The following is a 20343-nucleotide window of genomic DNA, read 5'->3' on the forward strand; positions in this document are numbered from 1 at the left end:
CAAAAAATCAGGAAGAGTAGCAGTAAGGATACGCTGCAGGAATCAGCAAGACCGCTGCAGCCATAGTGCCCACACCGCCATCGCTCGCTCCACTTGTACCCAATACATTCACAACCAAGAAGACTCATGAGACATAATTGTGGGAAAACGGTGATGCAGGTTTATTTGCATACAAATAGCAGATAGGTGGGTCATCTTACAGGCGATCCAAGACGGCAGCCCCTCGCTGACCCGCCTGCCTAATTAGCCAATTTGCACGGTAAGTCGATGCTCTTGACGGTGCAATACTTTAATAGTTCTCGTTTACTCCCGCCCCCCCTGTCGGGGCGGAGCGATGAGGCACACCCCCGGTCGGTTTAGGCCCCCCGACCGCCCGAAGGACTAACGGGGCGCCGACGTTGTTTCCTGGAACCCCCTCGGCTCCAGGTTCTTGGCTCGGGCACCCCTACTGTGCCAGGCAGAGGTATTGCTGTCTCCTTCTGCCGCAGAGGTACCCTTACTGTCCATCTGCTTCCAGATCACCCTGACGCACAAAGGACAACAGCGCAGAGTAGTCCCGATGAAACGCGGCGGCAAAGAGGAAGTACTGCAACAGGCTGGCCTAGATAAAGGCCCTAGGACCGCCCACCACCTTACATGCTTGCCCTGCATTGGCCACCCCCCAAAGGGGGCGGCACCCTGACTGTCGCGCTGCTGACGTTATGTTCGCGAGGCATGTGTCACTAAGACGCTGTCTCGCGTTATCTCCCCTTCGGGTCGCGCGGCCAGCGGCAGGAAAATAAAAGTCATCCCGTAGAAAGCACACTGGCACTTCAACTGAATAAAGACACTTTAAAGACAAGCTGTACACTGCTATGTGCAGGCCTGCCTGTGTTTGGCAAATGTGCAGTGTCTCTGACGTGCGCAGGCGTATAGTAGCCAGGAAAAGACACATGAGCGCCAGCAATTAAAACTATGTGTATGCACGGGGAGTCACCGACACGTCGTACATGCGCGCGGAGTCACTTGCAGATGCATGCGCACTCGCTCTAAGTTTACAAAGATGGCGTTCGTGCTCCAGCTGCTGCCACAATCTGCAGCAACAAAATATGGCAAAACTGCTTCACAAACTTGCCTCCACAGGGCACTTTAGGCCTGGAGATGACCTGACTCAATTGAGAAATAGGGCACCTGGTTGGGGAGTGTGGTACCTTGCCACAACTTCCACAGCTGGTCCTTAGTACTTGGTGTCATCAGTTCCTCTTCGCTGGGCCTCTTCTCCGTGTTGCGTCAACTGTCACTTTTTTTGATCAGTGATTTCTGTTTAACAGTTCATGTTGAAAAAACCTCTGTGGCAGTCAGACTTGTGTGTGGTTCAATGGTCTCTTTATTTGGTGTTGTAGTGTTGTGATTCAGATCCTGTTTTGGTGTCTCGTTTATCTCATTATTTATATATATATATATATATATATATATATATATATATATATATATATATATATATATATATATATATATATATATATATATATATATATATATATATATATATATATATATATATACTGAACAACATTTGAGTAAGGCAGTAGCCGAAACGCGTCATGTTGTGGCTGCTATTATTTGAAAAATAAAACTTGCTGAAACGTCGATACCCCTATGAGTGCTTTATTCATCTAAAACGTGAGAAGAAGGAGCGTGCATATATATATATATATATATATATATATATATATATATATATATATATTTTTTTTTTTTTAAATAAACTTTTTTGCATTTTTTAAGAAATCAACAGCACCTTAGCATCAACATACAAGTACATGACACCAACCCACCCAACACTCAGATGACTTTTATGTTAAGATGCATCCTAAATAGATCACATTTTCACTGCTATGTTCACAAATCCCCCTGATGCATTTTTTCCCCATACAACCACCATCATTCATTTTCAGGCTCAAGATGGTCTGGTATTAGTAGGGTCTGTTAATTTTGTAAACATTTCTTTCCATTCAGCAAGATCCTCGGTCAATTTGTCATCCCTCCATGTGTCTTTCATATGCAGTTCATCTGCAACAGTCCATTCAATTAGGTTCATTTTCCAAGAATCCATTTTATGATCTTGAGAGGATACCCAATGGATTGGTATTAAACACTTCCAACACTGTGCCCAACATCCCATGCTTAGCCTCATTTTTAATGTTCATGATGTAGGAGACGCCCCCAACAAACATTGTTTCATTGACTTCTGGGGCAACCTATTTGACACAGCTTTTAGCTTTATGGCCTTTTGGCCCTCAGTCCTGCCCAAGCATGTTCCTGGTTCACTCTTCCTGGTTATGGCGAAAGCCACTATGCAGTCTTTGCAACTTGTGTCCCAATGCTCCTCTCACAGCCGCTGCCAGTCCAACACTGCCGGTCACGAGGGACAACACAACCAACACCTGCTTCCACTTGGGCTCCTCTCACTCTCATGCATGAGGGGTATTTCCCTCATGCTGGCAATATCTTTTTCTACTATAAAGGGTTTGGTCTTCAATCAGTAGGCTAGGCCCATGTAACAGTCTCATAATAAAGCATGTGCCAATACTGATAGCAGTTTCTCATCACTCTGCATGATCACATATGACGCTTGATATGACCATATATTTTATTTTACTTGGTTAACTCTTATCTTTTTATCATAAAAATATTTCTAAATGGAGTTGTCATCTGTTACACTATCCGTTTTTCACAAAACTTTACTGAGAAGTTATACAAAATCCACAGAAAAACACAAAAGAATTATTAAATTAAACTACAAGTCTTACAACACCACAAAACATTGTCGGCAATATCTTCTTGGCAGTGAGTTGGTAATTTATTCAGGCCACACTGCGGACATTGTTTCTGCAGGATGTCTTTTCTGCTGCTCCTCCGTTTGCGATCGTGCCTGCTGCTGTCACGGCTACTCTAACCATCACTCCTGTCACTTCAGTAAGTGCCTCTCTGCTTTTCTGCCCCAGTGTCATATTTGCTATACATTGGGCCGGATTCTGATGCGGTTAGGAAAGCATTCCCACCTTGGGCCGGATTCTGATGCGGTTAGGAAGGCCTCCTAATGGCATTTGATCCTTCCAAATCGGATCGGGAATGATGCGGTTAGGAACATATGCTCCTATTGAAGACAATGGGAGTCCAACCAAATCGTATCTAGAAGCATCCGGATCTGAATACGAGTGAGTGTGGTGTGCTGTTTTTTAGTCCTGAGGCGGAAGCCGGGACTCTGTTTAAAACTTTGCTGCTTGATCGAAAAGCTCACAATTGTTTTTAAACGCGCACAGAAAATCGCATACTTTTGGAAAAACTGCACATTTTAAAAATACTAATTACAATCAATACTTACGATTGAGATCGCCGCTGAGTTAGAGCGGATCCTAATCCCCCCCCCCCCCCCCCCCCGAGAACTCGATTGAGCCTCCGGCTCACTTGCCGCATTTGCACTTCCGGACCCGCCATCTTGGGTGAGGAACACGAGCAAACAGACCAGTGCTTGGCCCCTCCCACCCTCACGCCCTCGCCACTACATAATGGTTCCCTTTCCCAGGAGGCGCAGCGGACGGCCGCAGCGGCGGCGCCAAAGGCAAGCCCGTCTGCGCCCGTCCGCGACGGGCCGGGACCAGGGGCCACGACCGCTGGCCAAAAAAATTCCATCTTCTACTCCACCAGCACCTTACTTCAACTACGAGGCCCCACCAACGACCACTGCCTCGCTTCCTGGGATCCTACCACAAAACTCTTTAACTGCCAACACTGTACGTGTCAAAGCTGCCCAACAAAATCCCCCCCTCATACCATATGTTCCTGGTGAACTGCAGGTCTCACCCTAAACATGCCGCGGAGATTTCTCTGCTGATCTCTGACAAAGAACCTGACGCCATATTTCTTACGGACACATGGATACAAACAGACTCCGACCCCGATATCATTCAAGCACTCCCTGCAGGATACCAAATACTTCGGGCTGATCGTCCTTCAGGAAAAGGCGGCTGCATAGCTGTCATTTACAAGAACTGTTACACCTGCCGCAGCTTTCCTATTAACCTATCCAGCTGCGAATACCTCACATTTTCGCTGGACTTCTCCCCTACATGCACCTTTTCAGGGACCCTTATCTATCGGCCGCCCGGTACCCCTACTAACTTTATAAACCACCTCGCACCGGCGGTAGCTAGTGGAGTCTGTAACTCACCGAATAACACCCTATTAGGTGACCTTAATGTTCACCTGGATGACCCTGCCAAACTACGCAACAATCTGGAGGCACTAGAACTCTCCCAGCGAGTGCTGCAACCCACCCACTATAAAGGTCACCTACTGGACCTAATCTTTAGTAACTGTATCCATCTCACAGTTAGCCCTCCCATCCCTCTCCCATGGACGGACCACTTTCTGGTCCCATTCACTTGGGCGCCGTCAGGCTCACGCCCCACACCTCCCCCCGCTCCCAGGAGGTATCACAAATGGTCACAACTTAATCTTAACCTGTGGGCAACCACATTGGAAGCCTCTGTCCCAGAAAAGAACCCTGACCCGGCTGTCAGTAATGACAACTTCAATAAATGGATCACCACTTCTTTAGACTGCATTATCCCAATCAAAGACATCAAACTTAAACAGAGACCAAGAAATGCACCATGGTACTCACAGGACCTGCGTACTCTTAAGAAAGAATGCAAAAAATTAGAAAGAAAATGGAGCATTGACTATTCACAAGCCAGCAAAGATGAATATCGGGCTGCCATAAAACTCTATAAAAACTACATAAAAAACGCTCTAGCCATCTTTTACGAAAATAAAATAAATGAAGCAGCATCTAAACCCAGGGAGATATATCATATCGAGAAAAGCCTGCTCAAACTTCCCGACAATTTACCAGACCCTCTCAATGCTCAGACTTGCTGCAATGAACAGGCCGACTACTTCCACAACAAAATAGCCACGATCTACTCTTCCTTCCCCTACCCCCTCACCTCCAAACAGGGCAGAATGACACCAGGCCTTCCCCCCTACCATCCTGGAAACCTTCCCAGCACTGGAGCCTACCAGCCTGGAAACCATAATACTCCAGGTAAAATCTGGATCTCCCAGCGACCCAGCCCCAGCTCAGTCCCTCAGAACAATTACTCCCATCATTCTGCCTACCATCCTAAATCTGATTAACAACTCTTTATCTTCTGGTTTCGTACCTCCGAAGTGGAAACAGGCAACAGGCAGGGCTCTCCTGAAAAAAGCCAACCTAGATAAGAAGAACCCAGGAACTACCGCCCGATCTCCCTGTTGCCATGGATAAGCAAAATTGCGGAAAAACACATAAATCAATCTCTCACAGAATTCCTGGAAGTAAATAACTTACTGGACACATCACAGACTGGGTTCCGTCCCATGCACGGAACAGAAACCGCGCTACTAGCTGTAATGGAAGGAGCTAGAACGATTGTGGATCAGGGCGGCACTGCGGCCATCATCTTATTGGACCTCAGTGCCGCCTTCGACACGGTGAATCATGATATCTTGCTACACAGAATCTCAGAGCTAGGAATAACCTCTAAAGCAGCGGCCTGGTTACAATCATTCCTATCAGAGCGCTCATTCCGAGTCTGTGAGGGCAATATCCCCTCGCCCAGTAAACCACTCAGTTGTGGGGTCCCCCAGGGTTCGTCCCTAAGCCCCACACTGTTTAACATATACATGTGCCCCCTCGCTGAAATAGTTCGCCCCTTTCGGCGTTCAAATCGTGTCCTACGCAGATGACACGCAGCTGGTGGTAACCCTGAATCATCTCTGCTCTCATCCAAGTGATTTAAGAGGTTGTATGGAAGCAGTATGTACCTGGATGAGCCAGTCCTACCTGAAGCTGAACGGAGACAAGGCAGAGCTAATGGTACTGGGTAATTCCCCACAGAAATCCATGAACTCCTTGTGGCCACCAGCACTAGGCCCGGCACCCCCAGCTAAGAACACCATCAAGAGCCTAGGAATTTGGTTAGACAATACACTGACTTTCAGCTACCAGGCAACCAAATTATCTGCCACTTGCATGGGCATTATAAGACTCATCCGGAAAATCCTGCCACTCCTCCCATTCAAGGCCAGACAGATCATGGTCCAAGGCCTAATCCTCTCCCGGCTGGACTTCGGGAATGCTCTCTATCTAGGAGCCCCGGAATCAACCCTGAAAAAACTCCAGGTGATCCAAAATTGCGCTGCTTGTACTCTCCTGCGCATTCCCCGCCGCCAATCTGTGAAATCTGAACTAAAAGTCCTTCACTGGCTGCCAGTGAGGGAAAGAATTAATTTTAAAAGCATGTGTATTGCCCACCGTGCCTACTGGAGGAAAGGATCAATCCTGAATCACACCTTGATCACCCCCTACCACCCCAACAGACCGCTTAGGTCGGTCCATACCTTTCAAGTCATCAATCCCAGTTTCAAAAGAGAAAGAAGTGGAGGCAGAATGTTTTCAGTAAACGCGGCAAAGCTCTGGAACTCCCTCCCAATCTCTATCCGTTCAGAACCCAACATTCTGCATTTCCGGAAAAAACTAAAAACCTTTCTCTTCAGCAGATAACTCGACCCTGCCTTACGCACCTGTATTTCATTAAGCGCTAGGACGCCTGCGGGTAGCTATCGCGCTATACAAAAACTAAATCCAATCCATCCAATCCAATCCGAATGCATAGTACTCAGTCGGTCGGACTCTCCCGATCTGAGTGGGTCGGAAACCATTTCGAAACCGATTCGGTCGGTAAGCTTTCCAACCCGCATCAGAATCAGGCCCTAAGTGTGGGCGGCTAGATGGATCAATGAATGAACCACACCTGCCAAGAGCTATGCAGTGTGATGAAAGCACCCGTGACCACGTCTTATTCCTTCTGCCATGGTCGATCCTTGGTTTGTTTGTAATGCAATCCACATCATGCTCGAGCCGGGTGGCTTGCTACAATAATGACACCACTTAGCACACATTTTGCATGTCCTGGTATCAGACTATATTTTTATATAATTATCGATTTAATCAAAGTATGTGATTTTTTGGGGGGGATTTTTTTTATCGCATGCACCCTCACAAATTAAAAGAAATTTGAAATCGGGATGGTTTCTGGTGATTCATGTACACACAATGCTTTGAAAACAAAATAGTTATTTGATTGCCTGTGGACCTTGAAGGGAGTCAGCAAGCAGACCCAATCTTATGTGAAACAATATTTTGTATTTCAGTAGCAGATTTGGCAGTCAAACTATAAATGTGCTTGTTAGAGTAAACGAGTGAATGTCTCACATGGCAGCTAATTGTTAGCTAAAAATGGCATAAACAGCTCACCGGAAAGACTGAAGGCTTCCTCCTCTTCTCCCTTTTTTTCTTCCCATTCTGTTTCTTTGATTATACCACGACATAGGAATGCTGTGAGAAAATTCTGCTGCACTGTACGTGTTTCCTGTATAAACATGAAGCGTGCTTTTATTTTTCAGAACTGCAAAATTGGCATCTGGTCAAGACAGACATCTCCTGTTTGACGTGCAGCCAGGATCTGATTCCTCAGCTCTTTGGAAAGTGGCTGTTAGAATAGTTTGTACCAAGGTGATAATTATAATGTGCTTTTTATCGCATGGCCTAGATTCTCTATTATCGCTTTTTTGTAAAACATTTCCATTTTTTGTAGAACAAACTATTGATGGGTGTGGTTCCTTTGCCTGTTCTTCCAAAATTGAGTCCATAATACTGCACTGATGCATTCAAGGATTGAAGTGAATTTTTTTTTTTCAGCGGTTCAGCTAGTAGAGAATTGGGCATCATTCAGATAACATGGAAACATGACAAGTGACGGTGTTCTAGAAATAACACTGCCTTCCTGACCTTTTGAAGTCCATCCTTTCGAAACCAAGTCACATACGTTGTCTTCTGTTCCTCTCCTTACTATTGGGATTTTCCTTTAAAGTTGATATTGCAAACTATGTTTTTGCATAGGTTGAATTATTAGTCCCATCCATGTATCCCTATCTGTTTGCAGACAGTAAAATAGTTATTTTTAATTATATAACATAAACATTATTTAGTGATTTCGTAAGAATAATAGACCTTTTAAATTTGCCAATTGTAAAGTATATGAAAAAGTTTAGTAAAAATATTTGTATGATAAATAAAAATGTAAATTATTGTTCTATATTTTTTAAATGCAAAAAACAGAAGTAGAATTGCTACAGCACTTAATTTTGAAAAATATTGTTAATTATTTTAAATACTAAATTACAATTATTTTTCTGACGTTTTTATCATTCATCAATAATTATTAAAAAGGATGTGAAGGAATTAATAGCAAGTACATTGTATTTTGACGAAAGACTCTCTGTCGATATTCCGGTGCCCCTAGTCTGGTCGGATCATTTGGCTGTCCCTCTCCTGATGGCCTATCCTTCGGAAGTAATGTCTGAACCACCCACCAATACCAGAGGTCCGAAAAGGAGTTTCAGGAACATCACCAATGATGCCCTGGCTCCATATATAGAGAAGAGTAGTTACTCTTCCCTGGGAGATGTGGATGAAGCAGCTGAACGATATTCTGACTACATCACCAAGGCGGTTGATGAGTTGGCTCCTTTATCTTTTAGATATTCGGCCCGCCGTAAGCCCACTGCCCCGTGGTATACGGAATCACTAAGACTTCTCAGACAAGGCTGCAGAAGACAGGAAAAAAATGGAGGAAAACGTGGGACCCTACTGAAAGGGAGGTCCATAAGGGTCTGTTAAGAGACTATAAATCTAGTGTCATTGGGGAAAAACAGCAGTATTTCTCGAATCTCACTGCCTCCCTCACCTTCTCTAGGGAGCTTTTCAAGATCGTCGACTCCCTTTGCTCCCTATTGGGGAAAAACAGCAGTATTTCTCGAATCTCACTGCCTCCCTCACCTCCTCTAGGGAGCTTTTCAAGATCGTCGACTCCCTTTGCTCCCTTCAGGTGCCTGACCCAGTTGTGGGTTCGCAAGAGCTCTGTGACAACATATCAGAGTTTTTCTACAAGAAAATCGAGGATATCTATCTTGCCTTGGAAACCCAGAGAAATACCCTGGGTGATTCCTCTCTCCAAACCTTGGTCAACTTAGAAGCTTGGCCTAAAGACCACTCCAATAGTCTAACGGATTTCCCGCTTCTTACCCTTGAAGGACTTGAGCTCTTGCTTGATAGGACAAAATCCTCATCCCCTCTTGACCCCTGCCCTCTGAAGACCCTGAAGGAATGTAGATCCACACTTTTCCCGCCTCTTCTGGAAGTGATGAACGGTTCCATAACTCAAGGTACTTTCCCCTTAGTCTGGAAGAGGCCGATAGTGAAGCCTCTGCTTAAGAAGCCCACGCTGGACCCGGAACAGTTGAAAAATTTTAGACCTATTTCACTGTTACCCGCTCCCACAAAAATGCTTGAATCTCACCTCAATCTCCATCTTTCTACCTTTCTGGATTCATCTGGGTTTCTTGACAGCTCCCAGCATGGATTCCGAAAGGCCCATAGTACGGAGTCAGCTTTGACTATGGTGGTAAATAACATCCGTATGAAGGTGGATTCAGGCCAAACCACGGTGCTGGTCTTATTGAACCTCACAGCAGCTTTTGACACCCTGTCTCCCTCTACTCTTACATCTCGGTTGAGGGAGTCAGGGATTGCCGGTTCGGCTTTGAACCTTCTGCACTCCTTTTTACAGCGCAGAGAGCAGAGAGTCAAACTTGGCGAATTCCTTTCCCCTGTCAAATCCTTGCAGTGTGGGGTGCCACAAGGGTCGGCCCTTAGTCCGACCCTATTTAACATTTATGTTGCCCCCCTGGCTAGGTTAGTAAAATCTCAGGGGATGGAAGTGGTGTCATACGCCGATGACACACAAATCATGGTGTCACTGGCTCACTCAGTTTCCACATCCGCCACCAACTTCAGGATCTGTATGCAAACAGTCTCTGACTGGATGCTCCAGAATTCCCTGAAGTTGAATGGCGACAAAACTGAGATCCTGGTCTTTGGCAAAGACCAGGATATCTGGTCTAATGAGTGGTGGCCGTCTTCGCTGGGAACCTGTCCATCGCCCTCCCAGTCAGCTAGAAATCTAGGCATAATTTTTGACACCTCTCTGTCCATGACTATACAGGTCAACCGAACGGTTGCCACCTACTGGGGGGTCGTAAAAATTCTCAAGAGAATTCTTCACTATCTCTCTCCCTCAGTACGTAAGCAGACGGTGGTGGCATTGGTGGGTTCCAGGTTGGACTACTGCAATGCACTCTATGCAGACTCCAACAAGGGACTCATTCATCGACTTCAGGTTGTGCAAAGTGCGGCTGCTCGTTTTGTTCTTGCACTTCCCAATGCATCCTCTGCTACAATGGCCAGAAAGAGTCTCCATTGGCTCCCCATACATCTGAGGATCTCTTTTAAGATCCTATGTCTAGCATACAGAGTTCTGACAGACGGGCCACTCGATCCTCTAGGCGCCCTTCTGACTCGTTACTTGCCCTGTAGATCTCTTAGATCTTCGGAGATGAATTTGCTGGTGGTTCCTCGTGCCAAAAGGGTACGCTGGGGCAATAGGGCATTTTCCATTGCTGCCCCCAAACTATGGAATTCGCTTCCCCAAGAGATTAAGACTCAACCATCTCTGTCCCTTTTTAAAAAAGCGCTGAAAACCTGGTGTTTTATCAAGGCCTACCCACATTAAGAGTATACTTTAATAGCTGGTATCTTTTGGTTAGGCGCCTTGACGCCCATTGGGCTTAGTTGCGCCATAGAAATTTACTTTCATTCATTCATTCATTCATTTTAATAAAACATATTTGTTTAATTCAAAGAAGGTTATTAAAATATTTTTTTCAACACTATATAAAAATTATTTATATGTTTAAATATTTTAATTTAACATTATTTCCTATGGGGTTTTATTTTAAGTCCCTACTGCCATTATTTTATATTAGAGGATGTTGCATTGTTAGTGTTTGGCCATATCTGGTGCTGGGGATACTACTTGTCCTTTTTGGCGATAGGAACTTCAGATTAGTTAATTTAGCACCACTTCCTGTTTCAGAGGGGGGGGACATGTAAGTCTACATTTATGAGTAACTTTACACTCGGTTTTTGTGAATAGCACAAAGTAATAAAGTTACTCAAAAGTGTTGGTTTACCTTTGTGAATATGCCCTTCAGTAATTTCCACTGATAACATGGTAAATTCGACTAGTTGAATGTGTCCTCTAGTGACATTAGGTATAGGAGATCCCTCAAGCACAGCTTGGTTTTTAAAGAATGAGTTGGATAAATCGAAAGTTCAGGATGATAATGTTTACCTTAGCCATAAACTGATTGATAGTTGCTGGCATAGGTGTTAAATGGCAGCTGTATGCTTGAATATAATAGGGACACATGAGGTCGAGAGTAGTCTGTGAGGAAAGTCTCACTTTCAATGGTTATTCAAATGAACAGTTTGCAGGGATTCTGTTTGGAAACAGAACTCTGCCTGGGATCACAGAACTTCATTCTGTAGGGATTGAGTCATCATACCACATCAGTACCAAACTACTGACTAGCTCATAGTGCTTTACCTGCCCTCCTAACCTTCCCAGAGTAACGGGTAAACTGTTACCCCAGAATACAACACTCTAGTCCCCAGGGGAACCCAGTACCAGATCATCACCCTTCGTTCTCTCAGTCTTGCATGTCCAAAATAAACAAATGAAAGAAGTGAGGAAAGTTTACAATATTTATTGAAACAATTGTGCTCTATCATGTAGCAACTGTGCTACAATAAAAGCCCTATCATAAACATATGTATTACTAATAAACTGTGTACAATAAAAGCCCTATCTTGGCAAATGATATATCCGCCTAAGCCTAACCTCACTACGTGAGCACAGTGATAAATATCAGAGATCTCTGGAATTAGATCCAGGCCTCATACCTTGCATTTGTCGCTAGCTGGGCTGTATCTCAGATTTCACAGAGCTGACGTGCTCGTTCTGGGACTTTTGCTCTGCTAGAAATCCTTCTCTCTGTTTTCAAAACGGCAAGTCTCGGCTTATATGACAAGAAATTCCATGCTAGAAAGCAGCAGATGGGTCTCTTTTTTTATGTCTATCTGTTAGAATGTGTTTGTGTCTAACCACAGAGAAAATCCTGGCACAATATTGTTTGACCTTGCACGAAATGTATTGACTTAGTCCAAGGAAGAAGTGCTAAATAACAATAATAACATGTGCAGCCTATTTCTAAAATAATATCACGCTACAAAAATAAATGTGTTAAGTGTGGCTCTGCAAAGCAAAAGCAGCCTACAACCTACAGTTAGGCTAATCTAAGGAAGAACTACAGTGAACCCTAACGGGAACACACCAACCCCTCCTTGGTCGGGACAGTAATGTAATGACTAACTAAATAATAAAAATCTAAAAGACAAGCTAAGCAATCTCAAAGCTTTGCTAGTAAGCATGTTATACAAAAAGAATTATAATCTTAATTAAAAAAATAACAAGTTCAGTTTAAGCTTTATTGCGTTCATTGACCATAAAAGTCAAGGATCAAAAAGAAAAGTACAGTACATGAGCCCACTAAGAGCGCAATTGATAACAGGGCACAATGGTTTTTTTTTTTTAAAGGGAGATCCTGAAATTATATGTCTCACTTAAATGACAGCAGGACAAATGCCTTAAATTTTAAAACAGTTATAAAAGCCCATAAAAGAGAAGATTTCTAATTTTTAAATCACTGATAAAATTAGTACATATACTGCAGTTAAAACACTCTGCATAGAGGAGGAATGGTTAAATTCAGAATAGTTGTGTGGCTAAACATGTATATTCGCCCTGATGATTAGTGTGAGGTGATCAGCCAAACACTCTCTAAAAACGTGGCGATCAAGAACACAATAATGAATGAGGTATCCGCTCTAAAGATTCTCAGGGCAACCCTATACTGATGGACTTCCAGCGAACGTAGACGGGGAAGAATCCAGCATTTACGCTGCTTCAGGTAAAAGGTACAGAAGAACAACAGATGGTAGTCTGTTTCCTCACACCCATTACATGCTGTGCAAAGGCTACTCCTCGCTCCTGAGTTACATTTCCATCTAGAGGTAAATGAAGGGAGGGGGAAAATGCCCAATCTAAACCTTATATACAATGCTTTGGTGGAGTCCTTATAGGCCTCAAGAGCTGAAAAGGGCTTAAACCCTATAATTCAGTCACTAAGAAACCCCCGATTTGGTTGATTGATCAGCTTCATCCTCTCATGTTTCCAATAAAGGGACTTGCATTTTTTAATTGAGGAAGATGCGATGGCAGAAGTGTCTACCCAGAGCTCTTGCAACTGCGATAAGTAGAAGGTCTGCTTAATGTAGCTCAGCCATGGTACTTTTTTGTTTACACAGGATGTTGCTCAAACCCGCCCTGTAGTGAGACAACTCAGGAACAGACCAAAGGTGTAGCTAATAAATTAAGAGAAGTTATAGGGCGGATACCAAGGTCTTGCCTGAAGATCAAAGGAGTGCTCTGCAATAGTTTAACGGCCGTCCTCAAAAATTTGTTTTCAGCGGTACCCAGTGTACCTATTTTACTACTATTTCCCCAAAGTTCTGTGCCATAGGTAGCAGCTGCTACTGCTTGGGCACACCAAACTTCGAGAAGTGGAGAGACAAGGTAAAAAGTGGTCTTAGCGCCAAATCTTAGAATAGCAACGGCCCTATGGTTTAGCCAAAGGGAGCTCTTGAAGACTTGACTGGGTCAGGAGTTGGTGGTAGAAAGCCGTTTCCGAGTTGGTCAAATTGGAGAACTCTCTCCAATTAAAGCCCCTGTAGAGTTAATGGCCCTCTAAAGCCACTCTGAGGGTTTATTGCCATAACTTAGTTTTAGATATGTTTATAGTCAGGCCAGAGGAAATACAGAATTAATGAAACCTGAGGAGAAGAGTCTTAATACCCATTGGGTTTTTCGAAATCAGTAGCGTGTCATCTGCGAACAATAGCGCTGGAATTCTAGTACCCCCATGCAACAGGGAATCTTTGTCCCAGCACGTAAGAAAATCAACACAGCCATTGATGAAAAGAAAAAATAAGGTGAATGCAAGGACACAGCCCTGACTAACGCCCCTGCTAACTTGAAAATGGTCAGTAGATTCCCTGTTTGCTCCCCAACGAATTTCTGTTAATTTATCGCAATGGAGCCTAGTTAAGATATCATACAAGGGGCTCCGTAATCCTAGAGCCTCAAGGATGGACCAGAGTTTAGTCCAGGGAACCATGTCAAAAGCTGCCTTCCGATCAATGAAGGCAATATATAGACTGCCCTTGTTTATATCAAATTCCTGCCATCTCAAGAGCTGGAACCTAAAAGCATGATCGACAGGGCTGGTTGTGGAACGGAACTCAGCCTGAAAATGGGAGAGAATCTTGTTGTCATCAATCCCGGCCTGCAGGTGATCCAGAGCCTGCTTGCAGAAAAGTTTCTGGCATGTGTCAATAAAGCTAATAGGGCGGTAGTTTGCAGGATCGGACTTAGTTCCCTTCTTGTAAATGGGGATAATTTCAGTGCCTTTCCCGGTAGCAGGAATGGCAGCGCCCACCATTATAGCATTAGCTACACAATTGAGGTGGGGTGCTAAAACAGCTGGTTCAGAGAAGAATAGGTCAGCCGGGTTTCCATCCAATCCTGTTTCTTGCTAGACTTCTTGAGAGCTAATGGCAGAATAGGTTTCTTCTAGAGTGCAAAGGCCTAAGGAGGTCAAGTCAGGCTTTTCTGGTGGAAGAATTGCTGAGGTGAACCTACCCATAGAAACAGAAGGGGGAGAGGCCCCCGGACCACTATACAAAGAATGGAAGTGGCTGACCCAGTCTTGCATGGGAATGTAGACTTCAGGTCTAGATTTGGATGTCTTAGCCCCATGAGATATTGTGTGCCAGAAGGTGCATTGGTCCCCTGCTCTTGAGGCAGTCAGAATATCGGTCTAGGTGAATGTGTCCCACAGAGTTGCTACATGCTTTAGGATTGATTTGCAGGAAGTTCTTTCTGACTGGATAGCTTCCAGGAAGCCTGCTTTAAGAGAGTTAACTAAAAGTCTCTGTGCCTCCCTACACTTTATTATACCAGGTACAATCTACAGCAGGGGGCTTGCTCTTGCCAGAGAGCAATTTGGGGAAGAAGTGTTTTTTCAGTTCCTCAAACCACCTACTGTGGGTCTCTAGGACATCATTAGGATCTAACTCAGGGGAAAAAAGTAATATTGGAAAACAATCCTGGATGATTGAGCTTGCCCTCTCTCGTTTTTGGCCACTTGCTCCCACCTCATTTTCCTCCGATTATTACTGGTCGTTATGTCACCGCTTGGCTGTGTTTGATTAGGATGTTGGGCCCTATTGCCGGGAATACCCCAAACGGAGAGAGCCAGTGGAAAATTATCACTTTCGAAACAGGGCAGAACTTCCATATCAAGTAAGCTATCCCAAGAGTTAATGTCTATAAAAGTGTAATCAATGCGGCTTCTGTATGTACTCCTTCTAAATGTTGGACGCCTCAATAGGTTCTACTTAGTCCTGACGTTACAAGCTCTTAGGTGACCTAATACACAAAGGTCCCGCATATGCAGAGCTACCTTAAAAAGGGTTTGTAGGTTAGGACCTTGCAGCTGAGGTATGCCCCAAAACAAGTCCTCCTCGCTGACAACTTGCTGCAGAAGGAATGAGGGTTCAAACAAAGTATTAAAATCCCCACCTACTATTAACTCCCTAGATTTAGTGAGTGTGTCTCTTAGGAGGTGCAAATCTGGGGATTCAGCAGAACATGTCAATTTTGAAAAGTATGTCACATTAAGGTGTGCTGGAGGTATCCATGATGTCCTTCGTAATTTCAAAAGCCAATTAATCTAGAACGGATTCCGTCTCTGCATACGATTATTGTTAGACAGCGCAGTTCACAAACTCCAGGGAACAGACATGATCCTCGTTATGTTATGTTATGTTGTGTTGTGTTGTGTTGTGTTATGTTAATTTAATTTATGTTATAACAGACATGCTCCTTGGTATCAGTCAATGCTGAGAAAGTATCCAAGTAACCAGCATCCGTGTTTTTAGAGCCAGCAGTTAGTGGTCCATTTGCTGAAGCACTCCTCTCTGCTGAAAGGAGTGGTTCATGGCTCACATTCTGAAGAAGCTGTATGCCCAAGGGACAACTCTGAAAATGGGTCGCTAATGGACTCATCAACAGGCACTTGTCCACGGGAGCCAGCATCTGCAGAGCCAGGCAAACATCTAGTGCCCATTCAAAGGGGCACCAGAGGCAGTGAATCAAAAATTGTACGCAGGTAAGCCAGGCATGTCAGAATCACAATGACCAATCAAGGTCCAGTTCCTGGGGCAAGAAGATTCCAAAGAATCAAAGCATGCGCTCACAGAACAGCTAGAGCGGTGGTAGTTCCAGTGGGCTTGCAATTGGAACATCCAATATGGTTAAGCAAAAATAGCACCAAAATGCCACAAATGAGAAATAACGCTAGCCGAATTCCCCTGAATGCCCTGGAAAAAAGGAATGAATAAAAGTCGTTATTACTCCAAAGATTTTCTGGAAGGAACTGACTAAGCCGGAACCCACACTTTAAAAAGTGAGCAAGGACAGCAGTAGTAGATGCATTAAAAATGCAATGGACTGAGGGGCGTGGCTTACAGCCGGCTAAGATGGCTGCTTAGCCTAAGAGCTCCGGGGACAGCACAGGCCTTCCGACTATCCGTTCACTTATCCGCAGTTCATCAGACCCCCAAGAGCTGGAGCCAGGTCCCGCGATCGAGCGGTACCAGCCGGTGGAACAACACACAAAGAGAAGAGAGACTGGCGAACGCAGTGGTGCATTGAAGCTTGCGAAAGTGCCCAGCTGACGCATTTGCACTGGGGGACACAACGCCTATCCTGCCGCCGCCATTATATCGCTACACCACTGGGTAACAACGGGACACAAAGAACTGCCAAGTGACTGGCCCGCATATGCAACCTTGCCACACAAACCTCCCCTACGACATAGGAGCACAGTGAACCCGAGCCCATACGCGGAGTGACACCTACTCCACATAAGACGGACCATGGCGAATAGGGGTCCTAGAGGCAACAACGCCCAATCTAAGCTGGAAAAATATGCCTTCGAGAAAACCTCTGGGAGACACCCAGAAGGGCGACTGTCCGCGAGCAAGAACCAAGACGGTGAGGGACCGAAAAAGATCACTTTGGGGGATGTAATGGCAGCCTTAACGAATGTGCAAGCTAAGATTGGCACGATTTCAACAGATGGCTCACTCCTGCGCGCAGATCTTCATAAAATGGCTGACAGGGTAAAAGAGGTCGAAATCGTGGTGAAATCCCTGGTGACAGATACGTCGGAATTACAAACGGAAGTATCTCAACTTAAGAAAGAGAATGCAGCCCTAGCTGACAAGCTCGACGATCAGGAAGTGCGTGCATGGCGCAATAATGTGCGCATCATTGGACTTCCGGAGTCAGAAGGCAAACAGGCGATGGATCTGTACGTCGAAGAACTGATAGACAGAGTTGAAACCTAAGGGACTCTACAATTTCTTTACTGTGGAGCGAGCACATAGGGTGCCTGGTGGCAGGCCGAAGCCAGGAGCCCCCCAAGACCGGTACTTGCTCGTCTCTTTAATTTCCGGGACAGGGATGCTATTCTACAGGCCGCAAGGACCTCTCCACCTGTGCGTATACACAACTCCACCATAATCTTCTTCCCCGACAACAAGGCGGCGGTGTCCCAGCGCAGGAGGAATTTCCAGGAGGTCAAGAGGGAACTGAGAACAAGAGAATTACCCTACTCTATGCTCTTCCCGGCGAGACTGAGTGGTGGCTGACAGCCAGGCATGGTTCTTCGACACTCAAGAAGCGGCGCAGGACTGGATTGATGGTTGGCGTCAAGCGGGAAACAGCTGCGGTAATACAGTTCCACCGACGGGACGAACAGGATTGGCCCGATTCACAGCAAACCAAACGTCCGACTCCAGGGCACTCTCCAGGACGCGAGGAATAGAGTAGGCTGCGAACCAAGGACACTTGCTTAAAGTCTACAGACACACAAGTATCATCGTGGCAATCATGAGTCATGAGGCTGTGGCGGCTCTGGAAGCGGGCCAGGCCGGCCTTGGGGGGACTTGAAGGTCTGGACACTCCACTGGACCTAACACCCCGGACACGCAAGTACTATGAAGTTGGGAGGGAAAAAGCGCTCTGCTAAGTTGGGGAGGAGGATAGTTCAAAGCAGGGAGGGTGGGGATGGGAAGGGGGGGAAGAGTTGGTTTCTTTAGTATTTGGTTCACAACAGTCAGTTTGCATAGCATATTAGTAGCTATCAAAGACATTGCCATCGAAATAGATCAGAGCCCACCAGATAGGCTTATGGCTCCAACATACACCACGTGCAGCAGATGTTGCTCGGGTACTGCCACAACCGAAAGCCGCACACACATGACCATATTGAAGCAGCGCTTCGATATTGCCCAGTTAGGTCAACGATAGACGACCACGACGCACAGAGGTATCCTGTAACCACATTGGCGCACCCATCACTATTACACCACACCTATGACGCACAACACACCGCCGGGTGAAAAGCCCACGTTTGAAAGAGAGGCTGTAGTTAACCCCCTTAAGATTCTAACCTGGAACGTACGGGGACTGGGAGACAGGATAAAGAGGGGTTTGGTCTTACAAGCATTGAAAAGATATAATCCAGCGCTGGTACTCCTGCAAGAAACACATCCCACAGGGTCGGCATACAAGGCGATGGATAGATGGGGCTACAAAATGGCGGCTCTCTGAATTCTCCACAGGTTCTAGAGGCACTGGGATCCTAATCAAGAAGACGTTCCCATTCATGATCCGACAGACAAAACTAGATGACCAGGGCAGATTTGCAGCGGTGCAGGGACAGTGGGAAGGCAGGCTATTGAATGTGGTATCAGTCTATATACCACCGGCACTCCACACAGTGGTGCTGCCTGCACTCAGTGAATTTATACTGGGCCTGCCGGAAGGAGACCTCATCATAGGAGGGGATTTCAACACCACACTCGATGCCACGTTGGATAGATTTCCAATCCGGAACGCAACACTATACCTATCACTCCACAGTTCACAGTAGTCAATCTTGTATAGACTATTTTCTCATGCTAGACTCTAGGCTTCAGAATATTGAAGGCGTAGATATAAAGCCCAGAGGCATATCAGACCACTCCCCGATGCTACTTACTCTCTCTTGTCAGGAAATAGCCCGTAGACAGCTTTTCCCCGTGCACCCAGGATATCTTGCGGTCCCAGCCATAAAAAAGACACTCCGTAAAACGACTAAACTATATTTCGAGGAGAATGCGAACTCAGTGGACTCGGCGATCACATTGTGGGAAGCTTATAAAACAGTTTTCAGAGGGCAGGCAATGGCGGCCATTACTGGGTACAAACGGGAAAAACATAAGGAGTTGACAGAGTTAGGAGTGGCGCTTCTAGCGGCCGACATAGCGCACTCATCAGACTCAACCCACGACACAGCCCACACCTTAAAGCTATGCCAACGACACTATCGAGACTATCTGAAAATGCGGACGGTGGAGAATATCGCAGCAACCAGAGATAAGGTATACGACGTAGGGGACAATGCTGGGAAAATGCTGGCTTGGCTAGACAGGAGAGGGGAGGGGGTGAGAGGAATACAGCAGTTACGGACAAAGGAAGGAACGCTAGTGTCGCACCCAGAAGAAATAGTGAACACTTTAGCGGAATATTTTAGAGAGGTGTACACCCCCACGAGAAGTCTAGCGGATACAGACATACAGGAAGCTCTCAGACATATTGCCACGAACACCCTAACACCGGAAGCGACCGAGGCGCTAGAAACAGATTTAACGATAGAGGAACTCCAAACCGCAATTCATGCGTTAAGTCAGGAAAAGCACTGGGCCCGAACGGCATACCCGTGGAATGGTACAAATTAATGGCAGAGGCGGTGAGCCTGCATCTCCTAGCCATGTATGAGGAGAGTCTAGCCAAAGCTGAAATGCCAATAGACCAGCGGACTGAGACAATATTGGCGATCCCAAAACCTGCCAAACCGTCCGCAGAGTGCACATCATATCGATCAATCTCACTGCTAAACGCAGAGAGCAAAATCCTAGCGAAATCATTAGCAAATAGATTGATTACCCATCTCCCACAGCTGATACACCCGGATCAGTCTGGGTTTCTGCCCCATAGGAACATGGCACTTAATCTTAGGCGAGTACAAGGGGTCATGGCGAGAGCCTCTGCCCTAACGACA

At 45.5% G+C, this 20343-nt stretch overlaps 1 protein-coding gene across 2 annotated transcripts in view; it reads left to right on the top strand.

The window, feature by feature from the left end:
• RNF141 (ring finger protein 141) overlaps window positions 1-20343 on the top strand; it is a 259994-nt gene that overhangs the window by 118675 nt on the left and 120976 nt on the right. For both annotated transcript variants that reach the window (XM_086955955.1, XM_086955954.1), the window contains one exon: window positions 7495-7603. In XM_086955955.1, the coding sequence (XP_086812081.1) occupies window positions 7495-7603 (109 nt within the window). The remainder of the gene's footprint in view (window positions 1-7494; window positions 7604-20343) is intronic.

This window comes from Lissotriton vulgaris, chromosome 2_1 (assembly GCF_964263255.1).
Source record: "Lissotriton vulgaris chromosome 2_1, aLisVul1.2, whole genome shotgun sequence".
NCBI lineage: Eukaryota > Metazoa > Chordata > Amphibia > Caudata > Salamandridae > Lissotriton > Lissotriton vulgaris.